The sequence below is a fragment of the Sinocyclocheilus rhinocerous genome, unplaced genomic scaffold, assembly GCF_001515625.1.
Source record: "Sinocyclocheilus rhinocerous isolate Xijiao unplaced genomic scaffold, SAMN03320098_v1.1 scaffold942, whole genome shotgun sequence".
Lineage (NCBI taxonomy): Eukaryota > Metazoa > Chordata > Actinopteri > Cypriniformes > Cyprinidae > Sinocyclocheilus > Sinocyclocheilus rhinocerous.
The window spans coordinates 2847119-2868593 of NW_015627890.1; the positions used below are offsets into that span (position 1 = coordinate 2847119).

Here is a 21475-nt window from a genome sequence, read left to right on the forward strand (position 1 = left end):
CATCGCGCCGCCTAAACATAAAACATGTCTGCATTTGTGATCGGAGAAATGACAAACAACAAGCCCTACTCTACACTGCTCAAAACTCGCGTTTGAATCATCAGTGACAAATTCTTTAAATATAAAAAACGTACTTACAGTCTGTGTTCCAGAACACTTCAACCCAAATATTCTGACTCAGTGTTGTAAATACAACTTAACCACTGATTTCTAGTCGTGTCCATTTTTGGAAGGCCAAACAAAGTAGTTTCGCTTTCACAAGGAAACACACAGCATCTCCACAACATGGCGGCGGCGGCAACAACAATACTACAGCGAGAATAAAAGTTACGCGCTACTCTGTGCTGTCGTCACCGGTCTATTAAAACGCACAACATACTAAAGCGTCTTTGGTGTTTCCATGTTTACAAAACAAAACCGGAAATCGAGGGTGTATAACGTCATTGGCAGGCGACACAATGACACTATGGACACGGTCCGTGTCACTAGTTAAAATTGCTTATTTCTCTGGATTTAAACATTCTTCGAAACATTTGGGATAATGCAAGTACACAAGTCAGCAAAATATATAACACTGTTCTAGTGGTTTCTGGATATTTTAATAAAAAAAATCTTACATATTGTGCCTTTAATAATGCTTAGATTTAATGCAATAATGTGTATAAGATGTTTTACCTGATGAAGACTGCTTTCTCATTTTTTGCATCTACACTGAGTTTAACGCCCTCCTTGGCATTGGCCGTGGCGATGCATTGGTTGGCATTGGTTCTGTCCTCCTCTTCCTCACTGTCTGACCCACTGGAGCTGCTGTCGGACGCCACCAGCGGAGCCTTCCTCGCCCCACACACACTCCACACACACGCTGATGAGCCTTTAACTTACACATGACACATGACCTGATGTTAATGTACCATCATTTAGAACAAACAACAATCAAAAGTATCATAAATATGTAAATGTAATATGTAAAGTATTACTCCTGTTCCTCTTGTCTATCAACGGAAACACTCTTGCACAACACGTAGGACACAGCACAATCATGCTAACTGTGCCCTATCCACACTTCTACTATTGCACCCATATATTTTCCCATGGGTCTCTGGAATTGTCAGTCAGCTGTCAACAAAGCTGACTTTATTCCAGCCTTTGCTACTCAGTCAGCTCTTAGCCTCTTAGGCTTGACTGAGACGTGAATTAAACCTGAAGACACAGCAACCCCTGTTGCCCTTTCCAACAACTTCTCTTTCACCCACACCCCCCTTCAGGTTAGGAGAGGTGGGGGTACTGGTCTCCTCATTTCCAAAAGCTTGAAATACCTCACATGCTCTTTTAACTTTAATAGTACTTCCTTTGAATTTCATGCCTTTACAGTCACCCTCCCTGTAAAAATCCCCATTGTAGTTATTTATCGCCCTCCGGGTCAGCTGGGCAACTTTCTAGAAGAACTGGATATGCTGCTGTCCTCACTCCTTGAGGATTGCAGCCCTCTAGTACTTTTTGGTGACTTCAGCATCCACCTTGAGAAGCCACTTGTTGCTGACTTCCACTCTCTCCTAGACTCTTTCGATCTTCGGCGGCTCAACACCACAGGTACCCATAAAATCAGGTAACCAACTCGACCTCATCTTTACACGCAATTGTATCACAGTTAACATCTTTGTCAACTGGTCACTGGGGTTCCTCAGGGTTCAGTTCTTGGGCCCCTCCTCTTCTCTATATACACTACATCACTGGGACCCATCATTCAGGCACATGGTTTTTCCTATCATTGCTAGGCTGATGACACGCAGCTCTACCTCTCATTTCAACCAGATGATTCAACGGTACCTGCTCGGATCTCAGACTGCCTGACGGACATCTCGGCATGGATGAAAGCGCATCACCTGCAGCTCAACCTGGCAAAGACAGAACTTCTCATCTTCCCAGCCACCCCAGGGTACAGCACCAGTTTACCATCCAACTGGACTCATCAACGATAATCCCATCGAATCTTGGAGAAATCTTCACAGCCAGGAATCTTGGAGTGATCCTTGATGATCAGCTGACCTTTAAAGATCACATTGCAAAAACAGCACGATCATGCAGGTTTGCACCACACAACATCAGGAAAATCAGGGCCTTCCTAACAGAGCATGCAACACAGCTTCTCGTCCAGGCCCTTGTCATTTCTAGGTTGCAATGCTCTTCTGGCTGGACTTCCAACATGTGCAGTCAGATCTCTACAAATGACTCAGAATGCAGCAGCACATCTTGTTTTCAATGAGCCCAAGAGAGCCCATGTCACACTGCTTCTCATCTCTCTGCACTGGCTTCCAGTCGTGGCCCGCATCAAGTTCAAGACATTGGTGCTTGCTTACAGAACTACCACAGGCTCTGCACCTACATTCGCTCTCTCTCATGTATGTATCTACACCCCCTCCAGAAGCCTGCAGAGTCAGTAAATGAGCGGTGGCTCGTGGTCCCATAGCAGAGAGGCTCAAAATCACTCTCAAGGATGTTTTCTTTCACCGTACCCTGTTGGTGGAATGACCTGCCTAACTCCATCCGGACAGCCGAATCCCTTACAATCTTCAAGAAACAACTGAAAACTCATATCTTCTGTGAGCATCTAACTGCCTCCAATAATAATAATAATAATAATAATTAAAAATAAATAAATAAAATTAAATTCTATGCCTTCACCTTTTCTGTTCTCTTATTATCCTCCTGTCCTAGCTTTTTACTATTTTGAACGGTGACTGAAACCTTGTATAATGGGCACTATTGCCATCTTATGATACATCGCTTGTTGTATTCATCAACTGCAAGTTGCTTTGGATAAAAGTGCCTGCCAACTGAATAAATATATACTCCTAAATTTTGTTAGTCTAAAGTTTAAAAATAATTTTTATGAAAACATGCAAAAAGCTTATAAAAGTTTGGTAACACTTTACAGTGTTAATCCAACATGTTTATTTATGAAAAACATTACAAAATTAGGTATTTGTTGTTCATTAGTATAAGAAAGAATGATGCAAAAAATGTAATGAATATACTTAATAATTAAGTAAGCCACTTACTTTCTTCATTTTGGCTCTGTTTGTTTGGATTTTCCAAGTCCACAGGTGAACTGCATCTGGGTCCTGCATCTGAACTGCAGAGCATGAGAGTGTTTAGCACAGTCTCCAAATGACATGACACATTAGTACACAATATCAACTCAAACACAGTCTCTCCCTCACCAGCAGAAGGGCTGGAAGTCCGTGAAAGTCGCCCATCCCTTTTCCTCCGTCTCACTGAGCTGGGCGGTAGAGCTCCCCCACACGCCAGAGCCCGTATCTATGGCGACACTCACGAAATCCCGACAGCTGAAGTCATCTTCAAAACTCGCTATCCATCCAGGACCTGATTGGTGATGATAATTTTTCCAGTCAATTTTTATTGGATCAGGTGAGATTTCTAGATCTAGTTTGTGTGAGCTGTGAGCATACTCTGCGGATCACTGGACTGCTTGTCCGTGTCCTGGTTCTTGGTCTTTTCTGGAGTTTGTTTGGTCTCCGGAAACCACTCCATGTCAGGTGACCCCAGACATCTGAGAGAGCCACCATCCACCTCACTCTTCTGAGCGTTTGTCACCAATCCAAACCTACCGAAGACAAACAGCAGTCAGAGCAATGGCTGTTTAGTGTGTGAATGCGTGTGTGTGTGTGTGTTTTATGAACCTGCTTCTGGCTTTCACTTGTGTTGCATAGTTGATTTCTTTATCCTCCCAAATATCTTCCTCCTCCTCAGCATCATCAAACGGTCGGATTTGCTCCTTCGTGCGAGTCTCAAAGATGGCAGAGCTCGTCTGAGAGAGTAGAGAAAAGGGAAGGGTTATAAAAAAAAAATAACAAAAAAGAGTGAGAAAGGTAGCTATAAGAGCGTCAATGAGAAGAAAACACAAAGACATGGAAAGGGTACAATTATAACCCAACAAAACATATAAAGAATATAGAACAAATAATAGAGAATTGGCATTAAGTAATACTCACCCTTTTATCAACCAGCTTAAAGTTGATCTCCGTGATTCGATCGAACGTGGCACTGCACGAAAAACAGACACAGAATCTTAAAGGTAGGGTTGGTGATTTTGGAGCGGCTAGCAATAGCAAACTAGCTTTGAAAGCATAAGAGCCCACCCTCCCTGCAAATCACTCTCCAAAGCTACGCCTCCTCCAAAACACATGAACGCGCACAGGCAGACCAGATTCTAACCATGATGAGAGATGGCGTTGGTGGAGGGTTAAATGCAACGCTGTCAGATTACCACGTCTCATTCACCGGTGAGAAAACATTACAGTACAAGTGAAGAGTTAATTTGCAAAAACCGATAACTCCATTTTTATTTTTATTTTTCAGAAATGACGTTTTTTTTTTATTGCGCATTCCAAGTAATATCAATCAAACTGCAGTTGGGCTGTTTTGATTAAGTAATAATAACTTAAGCAAATACAGGTAATTTACAAAATTCCTTGTAAATTTAAAATTCCAAAAGTTAATTGAAAGTATGTTTTTTTTTTACATATTAACAGTTTGAAGTTCATTGAAAGTATGTTTTTTTTTACATATTAAAAGTTTGTTTTATAGCAAAAGCAGATAACTCCACATTTCACGTTTTAGAGTTTAAAAAAAACGCTCGTTTAATCTTTGTAATCTCCTCAGATGACAATGTAGATGCCTGACAAACGTTGTTGTTGTTGTGATCATAAACTGTATGGATGTGATTACACGCAATACACGGAGCTTTTCCTTCACCACTGTAACGCGCTGCTTTTGCAAGGTTCCGTGAAAACGTTTCAGCTTTTATTTTCCTTTTTCGCCCTGAAGAAGATATCACAGGTTCATCAAAATTATCCATCCTCGATCACTTTTAGTCAGTTTTGACGGATCTCCTCTCAGCTAGCACATCTTTTCAAAGTGAAAGTAGCCTTGTCACCTGACCTGAATACAGCGGATTCGCTAAAATGGACTTATCGGCTTCTGTTCAAAAACAACAAGGGCGCTTGTCGGCTTCTGCAGTAAAAAGTGAACTCGCGATGCCTTGAAAGTGGACAAAACCGGCTTTTTTGACAAAACGTGTTTAGGGTTCAGATCGCGCTATATGTGGAGAATAATGCACCTCCTCTCAGCTAGCACATCTTTTCAAAGTGAAAGTAGCCTTGTCACCTGACCTGAATACAGCGGATTCGCTAAAATGGACTTATCGGCTTCTGTTCAAAAACAACAAGGGCGCTTGTCGGCTTCTGCAGTAAAACGTGAACTCGCGTTGTCTTGAAAATGGACAAAGCTTTTTTGACAAAACGTGTTCAGGGTTCAGATCGAGCTATATGTGGAGAATAACGCACGGCAATCAGCTCATTTTTTTTGAAAGTGCCGTTTATCAGTTTCTGCAAATGAACTCTTCAAGTGCATAATATTACATTAATAACGATTGCTATCAGGATGTGAAGAGACTTTCAGCCAACATAACAAAAAATGTTTTTGAACCAAATCACCCTACCCTTCCTTTTAATAAATTTAAACCTGAAACAATAAACATAATTATTAAATTAAAATTTTTTATGAAAAATTTAATTTAATTAAACTGCTGGACATCGTGTAACCGCATATGTATATGAAGCACTAATTTTTTTTCCTAATTAAGGTAGATTTACATAAACAAGAATGTAAGGGAAAATGCTGTTGTAAAATATTTTAATATCAAAATGAATTTGACAATTTTACATATTTTTTATTTAATAATTAAATCTCAAAATCTAAACCTTAGTGCAGGAATCACCTGATGCTGCCGTCATGCTCTCCGAATTCATCATCATTCAGTCCAAACTGATCAACAAAGTTCGCCGTCATCTGCTGGATCTGATAATCTGAGAACACCTGAGTTAAGAGAAAGATGCTTATTAAAGATGATTTGAGGACTGTCATTCTTCATGTTTTTGATACTTCCTATGATTTTTTTTGTGAAATCTCACCAGGTCTGCTGTGTTTTTCTTGTTAGTTTCTGTTAGAGTTTCATTCACAAACTGCTCCCAGCGTGCTTTATAGTCCTCTGGTAGCTCTGTCATACACATTGGCAATCCTGGTTAGATGACCCATATAGCCTTTTCTCATGCCTCCAGCTTCCCTATAACACACACACACGGACAGATGTTTTTATTACTATACATTAATATAATATACAAATACTCAACCAGCATATTGACTCCTCAGCTCACACATTTAAATGTGTCCTTACTGTATTTTGTCATTTTCTTCCCAAGCATCCAAAATCCTCTGAACCAGCCTGCAGTCCTTCAGTAGCTGCACACACACAATCATATTGCAATGACCTAGACATACTGCATACTGTATTTCACAAGATGCTTTTTCATTCATGCCATATATATATATATAAATAATGCAATATTATTAATAAGTGAGGGTCATACTTACATGCTTTATCAGGTCACAGTGTGTGAACTTTGTGTCAGATTTGTCTGAGTTTTGTGTGTCTTTTGTTTCCAGCTGAATTTGATCTGGACTGTCGTGTGTTTTCCCGTCTGTTGTCGGCTGGTTAAGGATGGCAGAGACACAATGCTCCACTTGGATGTGTAGGAAGTTATTCCAAGAAAATTTAAAAAACAAATCCTACAGAGAGAAATTATGAGATATTAAGAGAAAACATTTAAGAAAGAAAAATTAAATGTTTTTGAATATATTTTAAAATTTAATTTATTCCTGTAATGCAAAACTGAATTTTCAGCAGCCATTATTCCAATCTTCAGTGTCGCATGAAAGTTCAAAAGAACAGTGTTTATTTGAAATATAAATCTTTTGTAACATTGTAAATGTCTTTATAGTCACTTTTGAACAAGGGCTAACTTGCTGAATAAAAGTATTAATTTCTTTCAAAAAAAATTCTAACAATTAAAGTGTAATTTAACCAAATGAAAAAAAAAATCATTTCTTACAGTAGAAAAATTTTAACTAATAACATTAACTGCCTAAAATGTGTTATTATTCACAAAGATCAAAATGTAAAATCTAAAATGTAAACGTAATCTAAAAAAAAAACATTTTATTTATTTGTCAATTAGACTAAGAATGACTAATACCAGCAGCAGGTTGATCATGTTCAGTTGGCAGAGTTCGTGGTGGATTCTGGGAGCTCTGGTGTACAAGAGAGCCGCCATCAGTCTGGACCCATGCAGTCGTGCGTTGCCAAACGGTTCCTCCAGAATGCCCATCGTGGTCAACATCACACATTTCTAAACACGGACAGAGTCAGAAACACATTAACGTCCCCTGTGTGCCATCTTTCTGTGATTTCATTTTGTTTTTAAGACTTGTGATAAAACTGGATGAGCAGACCAACCTTGGGTGGGTTTAACAGAAGGTGGTGAAAGTGCTTTAGATGTGTTTGGATGCCCATTAAAATGCTGTTGTTTACAGTGTAAGTCTTTTCCAATCCCTGAGAGCACGGGTCAATCACCTGCTCAACACTGTTACATACAAACACACACACTTTAGTAACAGTGAATGCGAGTGTGTGTGATGAAATATATGTGTGTTACTCACCATGGTCTACGAGTTTCCAACAGTGTGAGTAAAACTTGAGTTCCATTGACAATGCACACTTCACTCTTTTCCCCTTCAAACATGTTCTTCAATAGGACCTCAATGCTCTGCTGTCTGAAACACACACACAGCAGCTGGATTTAGCATTCCATAACTTGCTCACCAATGGATCCTCTGCAGTGAATGGGTGCCGTCAGAATGAGAATCCAAACAGCTAATAAAAACACCACAAGTAATCCACACATCTCCAGTCGATCAATTAACATCTTGGGAAGTAAAAAGCTGCATGTTTGTAATAAACAAATCCATTATTAAAGGGGTCATAGGATGCTACATGCACTTTTACAAGTTGTTTGAACTGAAATGTGTGTTGGCAGTGTGTGTACACAACCACCCTATAATGATAAAAATCCACCCAGTGTTTTTTTTTTAATCTGGTTAAATGTTTTCCCCTTTCTCAAATCGAGCCGATCTCAGATGCCTGTTTGTGTGACGTCACACAGATGTTTTTAATTTCAAACCATCACTTCCAGGTAAACTACAAGTGCTCTATTCATAATACTGCTTTCTTCAGTGAAAACATCATCTCGTCTGAATCAGGAGAAAAATAAGCACAAAACAAGCACAGTTTACAAGCGAAAAGAGTCCAAAACAATGTTTAAACAAATATGATGGTGAATTTTGATGTTTCATGAGACAAGAGATGTGGATTATTGTGATGTTTTTATCAGCTGTTTGGACTCCCATTCTGACGGCACCCATTCACTGCAGAGGATCCACTGGAATGCTAAATCTCTCCAAATCTATTCTGATGAAGAAACAAACTCATCTTCATCTTGGAAGGCCTGAGTACATTTTCAGCTAAAATGTTTATTTTTGGGTGAACTATTTCTGAACTATTCCTAGATAAAGTCTGGGCCACATTGCTGCTTATTTTGACAGACAACTGCACACTTTGACAGCAAGACACCGTCTAGCTGACATGAAAGGTGACCAAACACAGTTTGCAGTGGAAGTGTTGACACACACACACACACACACACACTCACAGCTCTAGTGTTGTGAGCAGAGGGTCGGTCTCTGACGTCTCCTGCAGCACACTGGCCTGATCTCTGCTCAGACGGATGATGTCACACAGCGTCTGAGATGCGTTTGACTGCCTCTGTGAACACAAAAACACATTTATGAATATATGTCTTTTATATGTATTAATATATATTTGTGAGATGGAATCAAATGTTTTGGTTTCACAAGGACTTTTTCAGTACCAACATCAAAAAAACATCACTATTACTAATCATCATACCTAGTAAGAGCTTTGAACAAATGCTTCACTGCAAGTATTAAACGTTGTGTGTTTGTTGTGTAGTTCGTTCTGCAGAAAATGTGAAACTGTAGTGACTGACCTCACTGTCACTGTGAGGGTGTATCAGCTCAATGAGTCTCTGGATCAGCCTCTCTTCATTCAGCCACTGAAAACAGAGGACATGAAATATCAAAACAAATACACACACAGGTAGAGGTGTTTCTTTAGTTTTGAGCACTTTTATGTCTCAGGGTTTAAATTTTTTCTTTTTGTTTTATGAAGGTCACATTAAAATTGTCTCGGAAACTTTTAGAATACCTTCATCTAAACAACTACAGATTGTATTGTTTTTCCTCTTTCCACACTTGAAAATATAAATTCAGCAAACATATTTATATTATATAATTGTATTATATATGATGAGATGAATTATAATTATATTATATTATATAAGATCATATATTATTCATATTCAGATATACAGATTTATAAGAACTGAAATCATCAAAAACGCCTTTAAATATTATAGTTTTTTAAATTCTTATTAAGAATTAAAATGATCAAAAGTGACAGAGATACTTATAATGTTACAAAAGATTTCGATTTCAAATAAATGCTGTTCTTTTGAACTTTCTATTCATCAAAGAGTCCAGAAAAATAAAATGTATCAATTTCCACAAACATATGAAGCAGCACAACTGTCTTCAACACTCATAATAATAATAAATGTTTCTTGAGCAGCAAAACAGCATATTAGAATGATTTCTGAAGGATCATGTGACACTGAAGACTGGAGTAATGATGCTGAAAATTCAGCTTTACATCACAGGAATAAATTACATTTCAAAATATATTACAACAGAAAATAGTTATTTTAGATTGAAATAATTTCACAATATTACTGTTTTACTGTAATTTTTGATCAAATAAATGCAGCCTTGGTGAGCATAAGAAACTTTCAAAAACATTTGAAAAAAATCTTACAGACCCCAAACTTTTGAATGGTAGTGTAATATGATTTAATTGTGTCTATTTTTTAGGATATAAAACACTAATAAAATAGCCTAAATAATGCTTAACGGGGCATTTCCAACACTGTGATTTCCACCACAGTACAATTACAGCACATTTTATTGTATGAGATGTGCTGAAAGCATTAAAACGTTCACCAAAAAAAAAAAAAAAAATTACAGAATTTTTCTGTGATGAATACTGGACATTGTTAGTAGACAAATCAAACTGTGAGAGTGTAAGAGAGTTTATTTTTCACAGAGCTGAAGTGTCCATTGTAGAAACACCTATAAATGAATCAGTAGGTCGTGTGTGCACTCACAGTAAGCACTTCCTGTCTGAGACAGGCGGGCTCCACGCTGCTAATGAGACGCAGCACTAGATCCATCATGGCCGACGTGTCCAAGTGTTTCAACACCTGCCCTATAAAATCCTCCTTCTTCTTTAGGAAACCGATCACCTGATAAATAAAGTGAATGAACAAAGAGGAGAATGAAAGATTCATGCAGAAACAAATCAAATATTTTCACATGAAAAAACAGACACGTTTGCGTACCTGCTCTGTTTTGCGGGTGATGAGGTTCCCGAAGGTCTTACTGAAGAAGGAGGCCAGTAGAGGGTTCAGCGGTGACGTCTGCTCTAGGAATCTATAGAGTGTGTTCAGCAGAGACTCGTCCCCACCAACTTTATCATTGATGAGGGACACATCGCATGTCAACAACTCACATGCTACATTAGCATACCTGCATGAGAGACAGAGAGAAAAAAACAATATATGCCTAGTGGATGACTGATATATATTGCAAATAAATTCAGTATATAATGCTAATTTAAGATTTTTTAATTAAAATATCCAAACCTCTATCCCCGCCATTGGTGAGTTATCTCGTCTTTTACAAGAAAACGCTTCCCCGCCAAAGACGAGTTTTTACGGCTTTCCGTGTCTTCACTGTTATACACTCGGGGGCGCTATTACGCTTCTTCTGAATGAGTGCAAAACCTCCCGAACAAAAACACACGTGAACAGGACGGAGAAACGAGCGATCTCTTATGTAAACAGATGCATATGAAAAATAATGCGATCATCAGCAATAGACAGCATATAAATGAAAACTGCATAATGTTACGGAGTAAAATGTTGATCCAGGAAGTGGTATATGTCTGTGCAAGCTTTGGAGGTATTGATGGAAGCGATTTACTGGATTTATGCTTTGATAATCGTACTGAATATTATCCAGATGTAGTTTTTGATGATGTGATTTTCTCACCTTTTTGCTCAAAATAATGTATTTTCAAACCTAACTATATTCAAGTGTTGATAAAAAAAAGAATGCTTTAAGCTTGAATAAAAATGTTTTTTGTTTAAAAGTAGAGGCTCTGATCTTTATTTTGGTGTATTGTATATTCAAATATTCATACAACAAAATATACTGGAGGCCATCAAATATTAGTGAAAATCATCAAAATCGCTGGCGGTGGCTGGCAACTTTTTTCAAAAATGCTGGCGGGGAAAGAGTTAATGAGTTTACATTTATCTTATATCATATTTACTGGAAATTCACTTAAGATATTTAGGAATGTTTGTTATCCATTGACAAGGCTGTCACGTGTTACGTTAACTAAGACAATTATTAATTGTTTTCATTAGTAAAAGCTGAAATAAAATAAAACAAAAATATAATTGAAAAACTTGAACTCAAAAAACTTTAACTAAAATTTACAAATAGAAGTTTAAATAGAAGTAAACGTACAATAACTGAAATAAAAAAAATTATTAAAGCCAATAAAAACATTAAAAAAACTAAAAATAATAAAAAGGAAAACAGCACAACAAATTTACTAAAGCAAATTAAAATTAAAATGAACTGAAAATATAAAAATAACTGCTAAATATATTTTTAGCATGTAAATAATACAAAAATAAGACTGGACCAAATCTTAATTATTCAGCCTGGCTAATAAATTGATAGCGTACATCAGGGATGGGCAACTTTGATAGTGACGAGGGCCAGCATTTTTTCTCCTTTATACCAAGGGGCCAGATTACTAATCCACGTCCACACACCTTTTACACCGTCTTATTCAATTTCCTTTTACGGTAATTGAAGGAAATTAAAGTATAACTAATGTAATTTGTTTTTAAAGATTTTATTAAGTATAAAACTTGTGCAGTTATGCTAATTCAGAAGGAAAACTTTGTTGTCAGTGGACAGAAATATTACCCCGACAAGCCAATGTAAACATTTCAATTGCATTGTCTGTAAATTTGCAACAAACAAATATACAGAGGTCCTTTTTTTTATTAGTGGCCTACAGAACATTCCAAAACAACCACTGTTTTCATGGTCAGTTTTTCATTTATTATTTGCTAATGTTAATGAATGTTTACATTAGAGTGCACGTCCTACTACGCTGAAATTAATAGGGGAGCGGCTGGAAACTAGCGACCTCTCCTGGTTGGAGATAGTAGTAACATCATAAACTGAAAGCAATCTTTACGTGACTTGCTTTTCAAATGTTTTAAAATTGATCATCCAAGTCTAATATGATCTAGCGGGCCGTACTAGATCATATTATCATACCCGCGGGCCGCCAGTTGCCCATCCCTGGCGTACATGAATCAATCAATAAATAAATATTTCAACAAATTACGTAATCTCCAATTGACCAAATATCAAATCCTTTTATTTAAGAGCAACTCATCTCTTCGCTCACTTGTAGCGCAGTCTCTCCTCCCGGTCAGCAGGGGGCTCGTGCGTGATGAGGTTGAGGAGATCCAGCATGCTGCTGTCCCGGGAGAGGAAGAGGAGGAGGCACTGATTCTGGGTCTTGCACTCCTGCAGCACATCTTCTTCATCCAGCAGCTCCTGTAGGGTCACGTCCTCCTTCTCCAAGAGCTTCTCAATCTGAGAGGAGTTGTGCAGGTCGAACTTCCAGAACATGACTGCAGCTTACAGTAGAGAGAGAGAGGGCCTGAGACAGAAAGAGAGAGAGTTACTCAAGCATATCAGAATAACAAAGCAAGCCGATGTTTTACAGAGTTTGCAGGTCACTTACTCAACAACACTCTTGGTTAGTCAAAAAGTCAATAAAGAAAATGCACCAAAAGAGATCAATGTATAAATAATACACAGTAAAATTAACACCTACAGTATAAATAAAACATATTCAGAGCGGCACATACAGCAACTATTAAACATCGGCGAGTCAGCTGTAATGAGAATCAATTGCATCAGTCAGTTAAATACTATTAGCTGATCTGATTTCATTTGCCTTCAGGTTGGACTGTCCCTGGACTTGTATACTACACCAAATCTTACATTGCATAGGATTATGTGTATAACAATAATTTGATGATACAGGATTCAAAATATCAAAAAAATAAGTGAAGATGATATACACTACCGGTGTTGTAAGACTTGTAATTTTTTTTAAAGAAGTCTCTTCTGCTCATCAAGGCTGCATTTATTTGATCGAAAATACAGAAAAAAAAAACTTAATCTTGCAAAATGTTATTACAATATAAAATAATGGTTTCTATTTTAATATCCTTTCAAATATTATTTATTCCTGTGATCAAAGCTGAATTTCCATCAGCCATTACTCCAGTCTAAAGTGTCACACGATCCTTCAGAAATCATTCTAATATGCTGATTTATTATTAGAATTATCAATGTTGGCAACAGTTGTGCTGCCAAATATTTTTTTGGAAACTGCGATACTTTTTTCAGGATTCTTTGATGAATAAAAAGTTCAAAAGAACGGCATTTATTCAAAATATAAATATTTTCTAAAAATATAAATCTTTGCTATCACTTTTTAACAATTTAACACATCCTTGCTGAATAAAAGTTTTAAATTCCTTTGTTTAACCGTTCTATCTGATTATTAGACAGACTTCTATCCGTATTAGACAGAACTGTTAATGACGACAGTGAACAAGAGGGAGAATGTGAGCGCTGCGGCTGCCGCTGTCAAAATAAAAGTCCCGCCTCAAACGCATCGGCCAAACAGGAAAACTTATCGGGCGATGCCGATATTTAAAAAATGCCAAATATCGGCCTATATATCGGCCTTGGCGATATATCGGTCGACCACTAATTAGAATGATTTCTGAAGGATCATGTGACACTGAAGACTGGAGTAATGATGCTGAAAATTCAGCTTTGCATCACAGGAATAAATTAGATTTTAATGTATATTAAAATAGAAAAATTTTATTTTACACCGTAATAATATTTCACAATATTACATTTGTTCCTATATTTTTGATCAAATAAATGCAGCCTTGATGAGCATAAGAAACTCCTGTAAAAAAATATTAAAAATCACTCTGATCCCAAACTTTTGACCGGTAGTGTATATGTATCAGCTTTATTGCACTTACCAAAATAACAAAAGCAGTCAAATGTTTTAGTTCTCAAAGGTTTCCGTCTTAAATAAAAAAAAAAGTATTTAAAATATATATAATATAATGTACAAACTGCAAAGGGGTTGAAAACTATGTTCAAATACTCCATTCAATGTCAAAGAACTTTACATAAACACAAGTTTATAAATAAATAAGCTGTTTCGCCTAAATCTGTCATTTTCTGTCTGTTGTTTGGATGTAGTAAAACACCCACAAATTTAGAAGAAAACATCTGGGTCATGTTTGCAGTTTATTCTGTCACTGGCCATAATTCTATCCTTGACATCAGGATTAGGCATAAAATAATGTCTTCAGAATCATTCATACAGTACATGTGAAAATCGGCAGCGAATTGAATGAACAGTTCTAACCTTTCCAAAGAAAGACAGGAATCATGTCTTTGTGGCAGTTTTTTCTGCTGATTAAGGGATAATACAACACTTCTTCAACCTTACGAATGGTTGTTAAAAGCAAAAAAGCTACAAAATGCATCAGATTTTGTGAGAAAGTGTGACGTGCCAGAGCAAAACAGGCAGTATTTTTGGAATCAGCAGCCCAAAATGACTAAGAAACAAGCATTGAATTTCAGTCAGCAAATATGATACAGGGCGGTGTTATGTGTATAATCCAATGCTGGTATTGTTTATAATTCACCCATTGAGCATCTTAGGCAGTAAATTACCTTCAGTCAGATGGTGTGTTTCCTTAGTTGGGATGCAGAGACCAGTTTACACACATTGGTTTACTAGATCGAGTGGTCAGTGGTCAAATATCCCATCCATCCACAAGGCTGCCTCATATTACAACACAGGCACCTGTAGGGACAAAGACAAGTCATCAAGACATGACTAAGACCAGTGAGATGAACAGTCCGTCAGATGAGTGCTGAGGTGTATAATCCAATGCTGGTATTGTTTATGATTCACCCATTGAGCATCTTAGGCAGTAAATTACCTTCAGTCAGATGGTGTGTTTCCTTAGTTGGGATTCAGAGACCGGTTTACACACATTGGTTTACTAGATCGAGTGGTCAGTGGTCAAATATCCCATCCATCCACAAGGCTGCCTCATATTACAACACAGGCACCTGTAGGGACAAAGACAAGTCATCAAGACATGACTAAGACCAGTGAGATGAACAGTCCGTCAGATGAGTGCTGAGGAAAGCATGCCATGCACACTTCAATTAAGCCACATCATGGTTCCGTAATATGACTAGGACTCAGGCTGAATAAGCTAAGCTCGTTTAAACACACATGAAGGTATTCACACACACACAACCAACAACAGCAGCATGTTCTTTTTTAGTCTTTTAATGGGATTAAACAGCGGATATGAGGTCAGCTGCCAGACTAAACTATATCATACAGTGTCACAGACCAATACTGCACCAAATCTATTACAACACACACACACACTTATATAGAACACACTCACAGAGAGAAATATTTCAGAGCTGAGCAAAAGTATAACATTTATATAGAAATCTCCATCGTTTTTAATGTTATTACTTCTTTATGACTTTTTCAGCACTAGATATCACATATTTTGAGGTAGACAGATAGATAGACAAACAGACACAGACTGACAGAAAGAACAATAGATGATGGATAGAATGATAGAATGACAGACAGACCAATAGAACGATCTATCTATATAGTTATATCTATCATTCTATCATCAGATATAGATAGATAGATAGATATAGATAGATAGATAAAAAACAATAGACAGAACGATAGAATGTTAGACAGAATGATAGAATAACAGACAGACAGACAGAACGATAGATAGATAGATAGATAGAAAACAATAGAACGATAGATAGAACGACAGACAGACAGACAGAACGATAGATCGATAGATAGATAGATAGATAGATAGATAGATAGATAGACAGAATCATAGAAGGACACAACTATAGCTAGGTAAATACAGAATTTAAATACATGTTTGATGTCTCCTTTTATATATTCATCTAATGGCAGAACTGTCAAAGTGAGGTTTAAACATTATGAACACCAGGCAGCAAATACTGAAGAACTGAAATCATGTGTGTTTGGAGAAAGCAGGAATGCTGCAGAGATCAACATGTGTGTGTGATCAAATCACACACACACACACACACACACACACACACACACACTTCCGTGTGTGACAGAGCTACAGGCATTCAATGACCATCAGACGACTGCACAATTCTTCTCATTCCCATGATATTTTTCACTAAAGTTCACACGAAACGTCTCTATAATAACGAGGCAAAATCAAACCCCACGTTCAATATCAATGTCAAACAGACACACAGCGGCCTCGCTCAGTGTCGCTGTCCGTGATCCACCAATCAGAACGCAGAAGCGAGACTCGAAACACCAATCAGAGCGCTGGGAATTTGCATGCCTGATTACTGGACGTTGCAAAGCATACTAAATGCCTCCACTGCCAAAAGCCTTCAAATCTCATCATGCTTATTTGCATTAACAAAAGTAAACATACTCTGGAGCCCAAAAAGCATGTCAAGGCAATATTACGAAGTACAATTATTTTATCTGATCTCGGAGTATATGAAGACTGTATATGAGCATATAGTTCAAGGTGAAAGGCATTTGTGTTTAACATAATCATGGTATATTTAATCATTGCTCATTTGTCCATATGCAAGTCATTAGACGCATCTGCTGTGTTCACAAGAGACGATCGACCAGAAAATATACGCACTGAAACAGTGATAAATAACATTACTATGAACAAATCAACTGCCGTGAACTTACCAGTAATACTTTGAGATATCAAACAAACAGCAATCTGTGCTCAGACCTGCGTTCTGTAGGCTGTCAGAGGGGAAATGTGATATTTGGATGGCGATGCATCGTCCTGCATCCATAGATCCCTCAAAATCCTTCCTCCTTCAGCAGCCCTGCTTCAGCACTGGCCCCTTCAGAGCTTTAAACTGTGAGCAGAAAAAGCTCTTGACATTATTTCTCAAGTCAAAATGGCCGACCAGGAGACGCGCACGCGCATGCTGTGAACGCGCCTGGGCGGTGTGTGTGTGTAAACAAATGTTTTATTTGAATGATTTATTTAAAAGCGAAAAATAAACATTTATGTGTAACAGCAGTAATCAGAAATTAAATTAAAATCCAGTCAAAGTAAAACTTTATTTGTGGTTTTAGGGCGAGGCATCGTATGACACAAAAAAAAGAGAAAAAAGTAAACAGCACAAATAAATGAAAGCTAGAAAGATTTTAACTGTTTCGTTTCCACACAAAAAAGACACGTGATTGTTTATCAACCACACTGTGGCGCAGGAGAGCAAGCGAGCGCATGCGCACTGTGCTCAGCCGGACTCTCCGCTCCTCCTCGCGCAGCTGCTACACCGGTCTGCAGACATGGCCAACGTCGCAGACACTAAACTCTACGACATCCTCGGAGTATCTCCGTCAGCCACCGAGAACGAGCTCAAAAAGGTAGAGACGGTCCTTTCCGCCTCGCGGGTCGTGTTGTAATGAAACCAAAGAAGCGCGTGACGGGGGACGCTGCATGTTGGGGATCCACTGGTGTGTTTTGCAGGTTGCCCGCTGCCTGGATCCTCCAGTGTGGCCTTTCTTCGGGTCTGGAAATGATTTGGGGGATGATTTGAAAGATACGTAGTCAAATATGTAGTTTGTTTACTATTTGTATTGCTGTACGTGTCCTTAGGTTGAGAGCATCAGCCAGGTGCTGCAGTCCAAGAGCATTACAGTGGAAGGAGATGCTTAGCTTACCAGCTGCTGTGCTAAACCTGAGCTCGTGTCTGATATGCAACGAGTCAGAGATGGTTAATGCAAGGTCTTGTTTTAGGTATTTCCTCGATGTGAATCCTCATATTTGTGCTCAGTCCTTTGTTAGAAGGTGACCAGGCTCTGGCCTTGATGCTCAAGTTGTCGGAGTGTTATGTTGGCGTTTTGTTGTTGTTTGATTGTGTGCACACAAAGGATTTCAGAAAGCACAGTCAGACCCAAAATAACGTGGGATATGTGGAGTTATCACACAATAGATGCATGAAAGAACTGGCAATGTGAATTCACAGCCATAAGGTCCGAGAAAAGGCACAATCCATGTAATGTGCTTAGTGAAAGAAAAATAGCCTGATAGGGTTTCGTTCAAGCATGGCTCTGAAATCAGCTTCCTTTGATCAGTCAGATTCTGGGGAATTTGGGGTCTTCGCCTCATTACTCACAATTGGGCTTTTCAATGACTTTAGACGTTAGTTTAATATGTAGTCACAGATTAGGAATTGGTAAAATTGTAAAGGTTGTTGACAAGAAATTTTAAGCAGTGTGACATCCTATAGTACATGTAAAAAATTTTTAAACTGTTTAATTATTTTTTAACTAATACATTACTAATACTAATTTACAACTAATACATTAATGAAAATAATTTTGAATTAAGAATTCATTTGTCAAACTGCACTATTTAAATACTAAAATTATGAATAATCTAAACTGTAACCACAATTACATCAAATACACATGTTTATATTACACCAAAAAAAGTTGGTGTAGAAACAATTTTCACTCAGAAATTGCAAGTAAATTTCACAAACAATTACAAAGAAATAGCACGTTGAATTAAATGTAAAATTTTGAAAAACTTAAGTATATTTTCTTATTCTAATGTAAATGTACTCCATCTTTAATTTACAACTTCAAAAAATCTTTTTTACAGTGTACAGTATATGCACTGTAACCTAAAATTGTTTAATAATAATGTCCATGTTATTTTTCAACTACCCAGAAACTACATTTTTACATTTTATGAAAAAATGCCAGCTAGGTGTGAGAATCTTTGATCAAGTTCTGATTCTGGGAGTCACAGTTCTCAATCCGCATTTTTATTTATTTTTTATTAATTTAGCAACTTTAAAAATAAATGTATTTGTACATATTCATTTAATTACTTATGTTATGTAATTATAGGTACTTTTTTAAATAACTGCAAATTAATAGTAAATTAAAACATTTGTACCGATATGCAAGGGTGTAAATTTTTACATTTTATGAAAAAATGCCAGCTAGGTGTGAGAATCTTTGATCAAGTTCTGATTCTGGGAGTCACAATTCCCAAACAATTCTCAATCCGCATTTTTATTTATTTTTTATTAATTTAGCAACTTTAAAAATAAATGTATTTGTACATATTCATTTAATTACTTATGTTATGTAATTATAGGTACTTTTTTAAATAACTGCAAATTAATAGTAAATTAAAACATTTGTACCGATATGCAAGGGTGTAGTGGGTAGTTGCTAGGTGGTTACTTATTAAATCAAAAGAGCTTATCTTCAAGTCTCTGATATTACTATATTTATATACTATATTTACTATGTTTCTATGACGCCGGTCCCTCTTTCAGTGCCAATCTATGGGAAATTAATATTTGTCAGACTGAACATCAACGTTTAAAACTTAACTCTGATTGTAAGTAATAGTACTGGTGGCCTTATTAAACATCACTAATTAGTGATATTTTTGTGATTTTCATTTTCAGGCATACCGGAAATTAGCGAAAGAGTACCACCCCGATAAAAACCCTAATGCAGGTGACAAGGTGAGTTCTCATTTTATCGAAAGCTATTAACATGATAATTAACATAATAATAATAATAATATTTTGACCTGTTTGATTTAGTTTAAGGAGATCAGTTTTGCATACGAGGTACTGACTAACCCGGAGAAGAAGGACTTGTATGACCGGTATGGGGAACAGGGCTTGCGTGAGGGTGGCGGTGGAGGAGCCGGAATGGAGGACATCTTCTCTCACATCTTTGGCGGAGGTCTGTTCGGCTTTATGGGCAGCCAGAGCAGCAGGAGCCGGAACGGTGGCCGACGGAGAGGGGAGGACATGATACATCCACTGAAGTGAGTAAATATGAAGAAAAAACCTGAGAATAAAAAATAAAGTACTTAAGGGAAGAGGAAAAATATTTATGCATGACCTATTTTAAAGGGACAGTTCACCCAAAAATGAAAATTCTGTCATCATTTCTCACCCTCAAGTTGTTCCAAACCTGTATGAGATTCTTTCTTCTGTTCAACACAAAAGAAGATATTTTGAAGCATGTTGTTAACCAAACAGTTGACGGTAGCCTTCCGTTGACTTGACTTCCATAGTATTTTTGTGCATAGTGTAGAAGTCAATGGCTACCGTCAGCTTGACGGTGAGTAAATGACAGAATTGTAATTTTTGGATGAACAATCCCTTTAAGTCAACATGAAATCAAAATTGATCTTATTTATCAATAATGCCAAATTTACACTGCAAAGGTGGCATAGATGTGCGTCTGAAGTGGCATTTACTGCTTTAATGCTGTTCAGAGGTGGCATAAATGCATTTACACAGCAAAAACAGTATTCTTTGATGCAATGGGCTGAGGTTGGTCGGAACAGGCATAATTTAGTCTGACTTTTATGCAGCATTACAGCATTACACATAATTTTGAGCAGGCACAGAGCAGCCTTAACTCTGCTGTGTAAAGATGCCTTTATTGTGTAGGATTTATCTGTACACATTATTCCAAATTAAAAGAAACCTGTTGTGAGATGTACCATAAAATGCATAAAAAAAATGAAAAATGTTCTTTAAACAAACAATTTTGAAACTTTCTTTTTAAATACCTGATAGAGTGTCTTTGGAAGATCTGTACAATGGAAAAACTACCAAACTACAGCTAAGCAAGAACGTACTCTGCAGTGCCTGCAGTGGGTGAGTGTGTGAGCAGGATTTTATACAACATCTTTGAGGGTTATAACAATTAAGTACAGTTCCCATAGATTTTAAAGGGGTCATATGACGTTGCTAAAAAGAACATTATTTTGTGTATTTGGTGTAATGAAATGTGTTTATGTTATTTAAGGTAAAAAAAACACATTATTTTCCACATACTGTACATTATTGTTTTTCCTCTATGCCCCGCCTTTCTGAAACGCGTCTATTTTTACAAAGCTCATCGTTCTAAAAAAGCGAGGTGTGCTAGGTGTGCCCAGCTATCCAGTGCGTTGTGATTGGCCGAATACCTCAAGCGTGAGACGGAAATGTTACGCCCCACACATACTGTTGATGCCGTGTCCGGCCGGAGCGACGAGACATAAACATTAAAACCCATTACAAACGAGGCATTTGTTGC

General features: G+C 37.4%; 1 protein-coding gene and 1 pseudogene across 1 annotated transcript in view; one reads left to right on the forward strand and one right to left on the reverse strand.

Annotated features, from left to right (window-relative positions):
* Positions 1-17301, reverse strand: part of LOC107735573 (serine/threonine-protein phosphatase 6 regulatory subunit 2-like) — a 19043-nt pseudogene extending 1742 nt beyond the window's left edge.
* A 280-nt stretch (positions 17302-17581) lies between these two features.
* The window catches only part of LOC107735561 (dnaJ homolog subfamily A member 2-like), an 11058-nt gene continuing 7164 nt past the window's right edge, over positions 17582-21475 (forward strand). The window contains exons 1-4 of the mRNA XM_016547207.1: positions 17582-17773; positions 19840-19899; positions 19981-20210; positions 20974-21054. Coding sequence (XP_016402693.1) covers positions 17696-17773; positions 19840-19899; positions 19981-20210; positions 20974-21054 — 449 coding nt within the window. The 5' untranslated portion in view covers positions 17582-17695. The remainder of the gene's footprint in view (positions 17774-19839; positions 19900-19980; positions 20211-20973; positions 21055-21475) is intronic.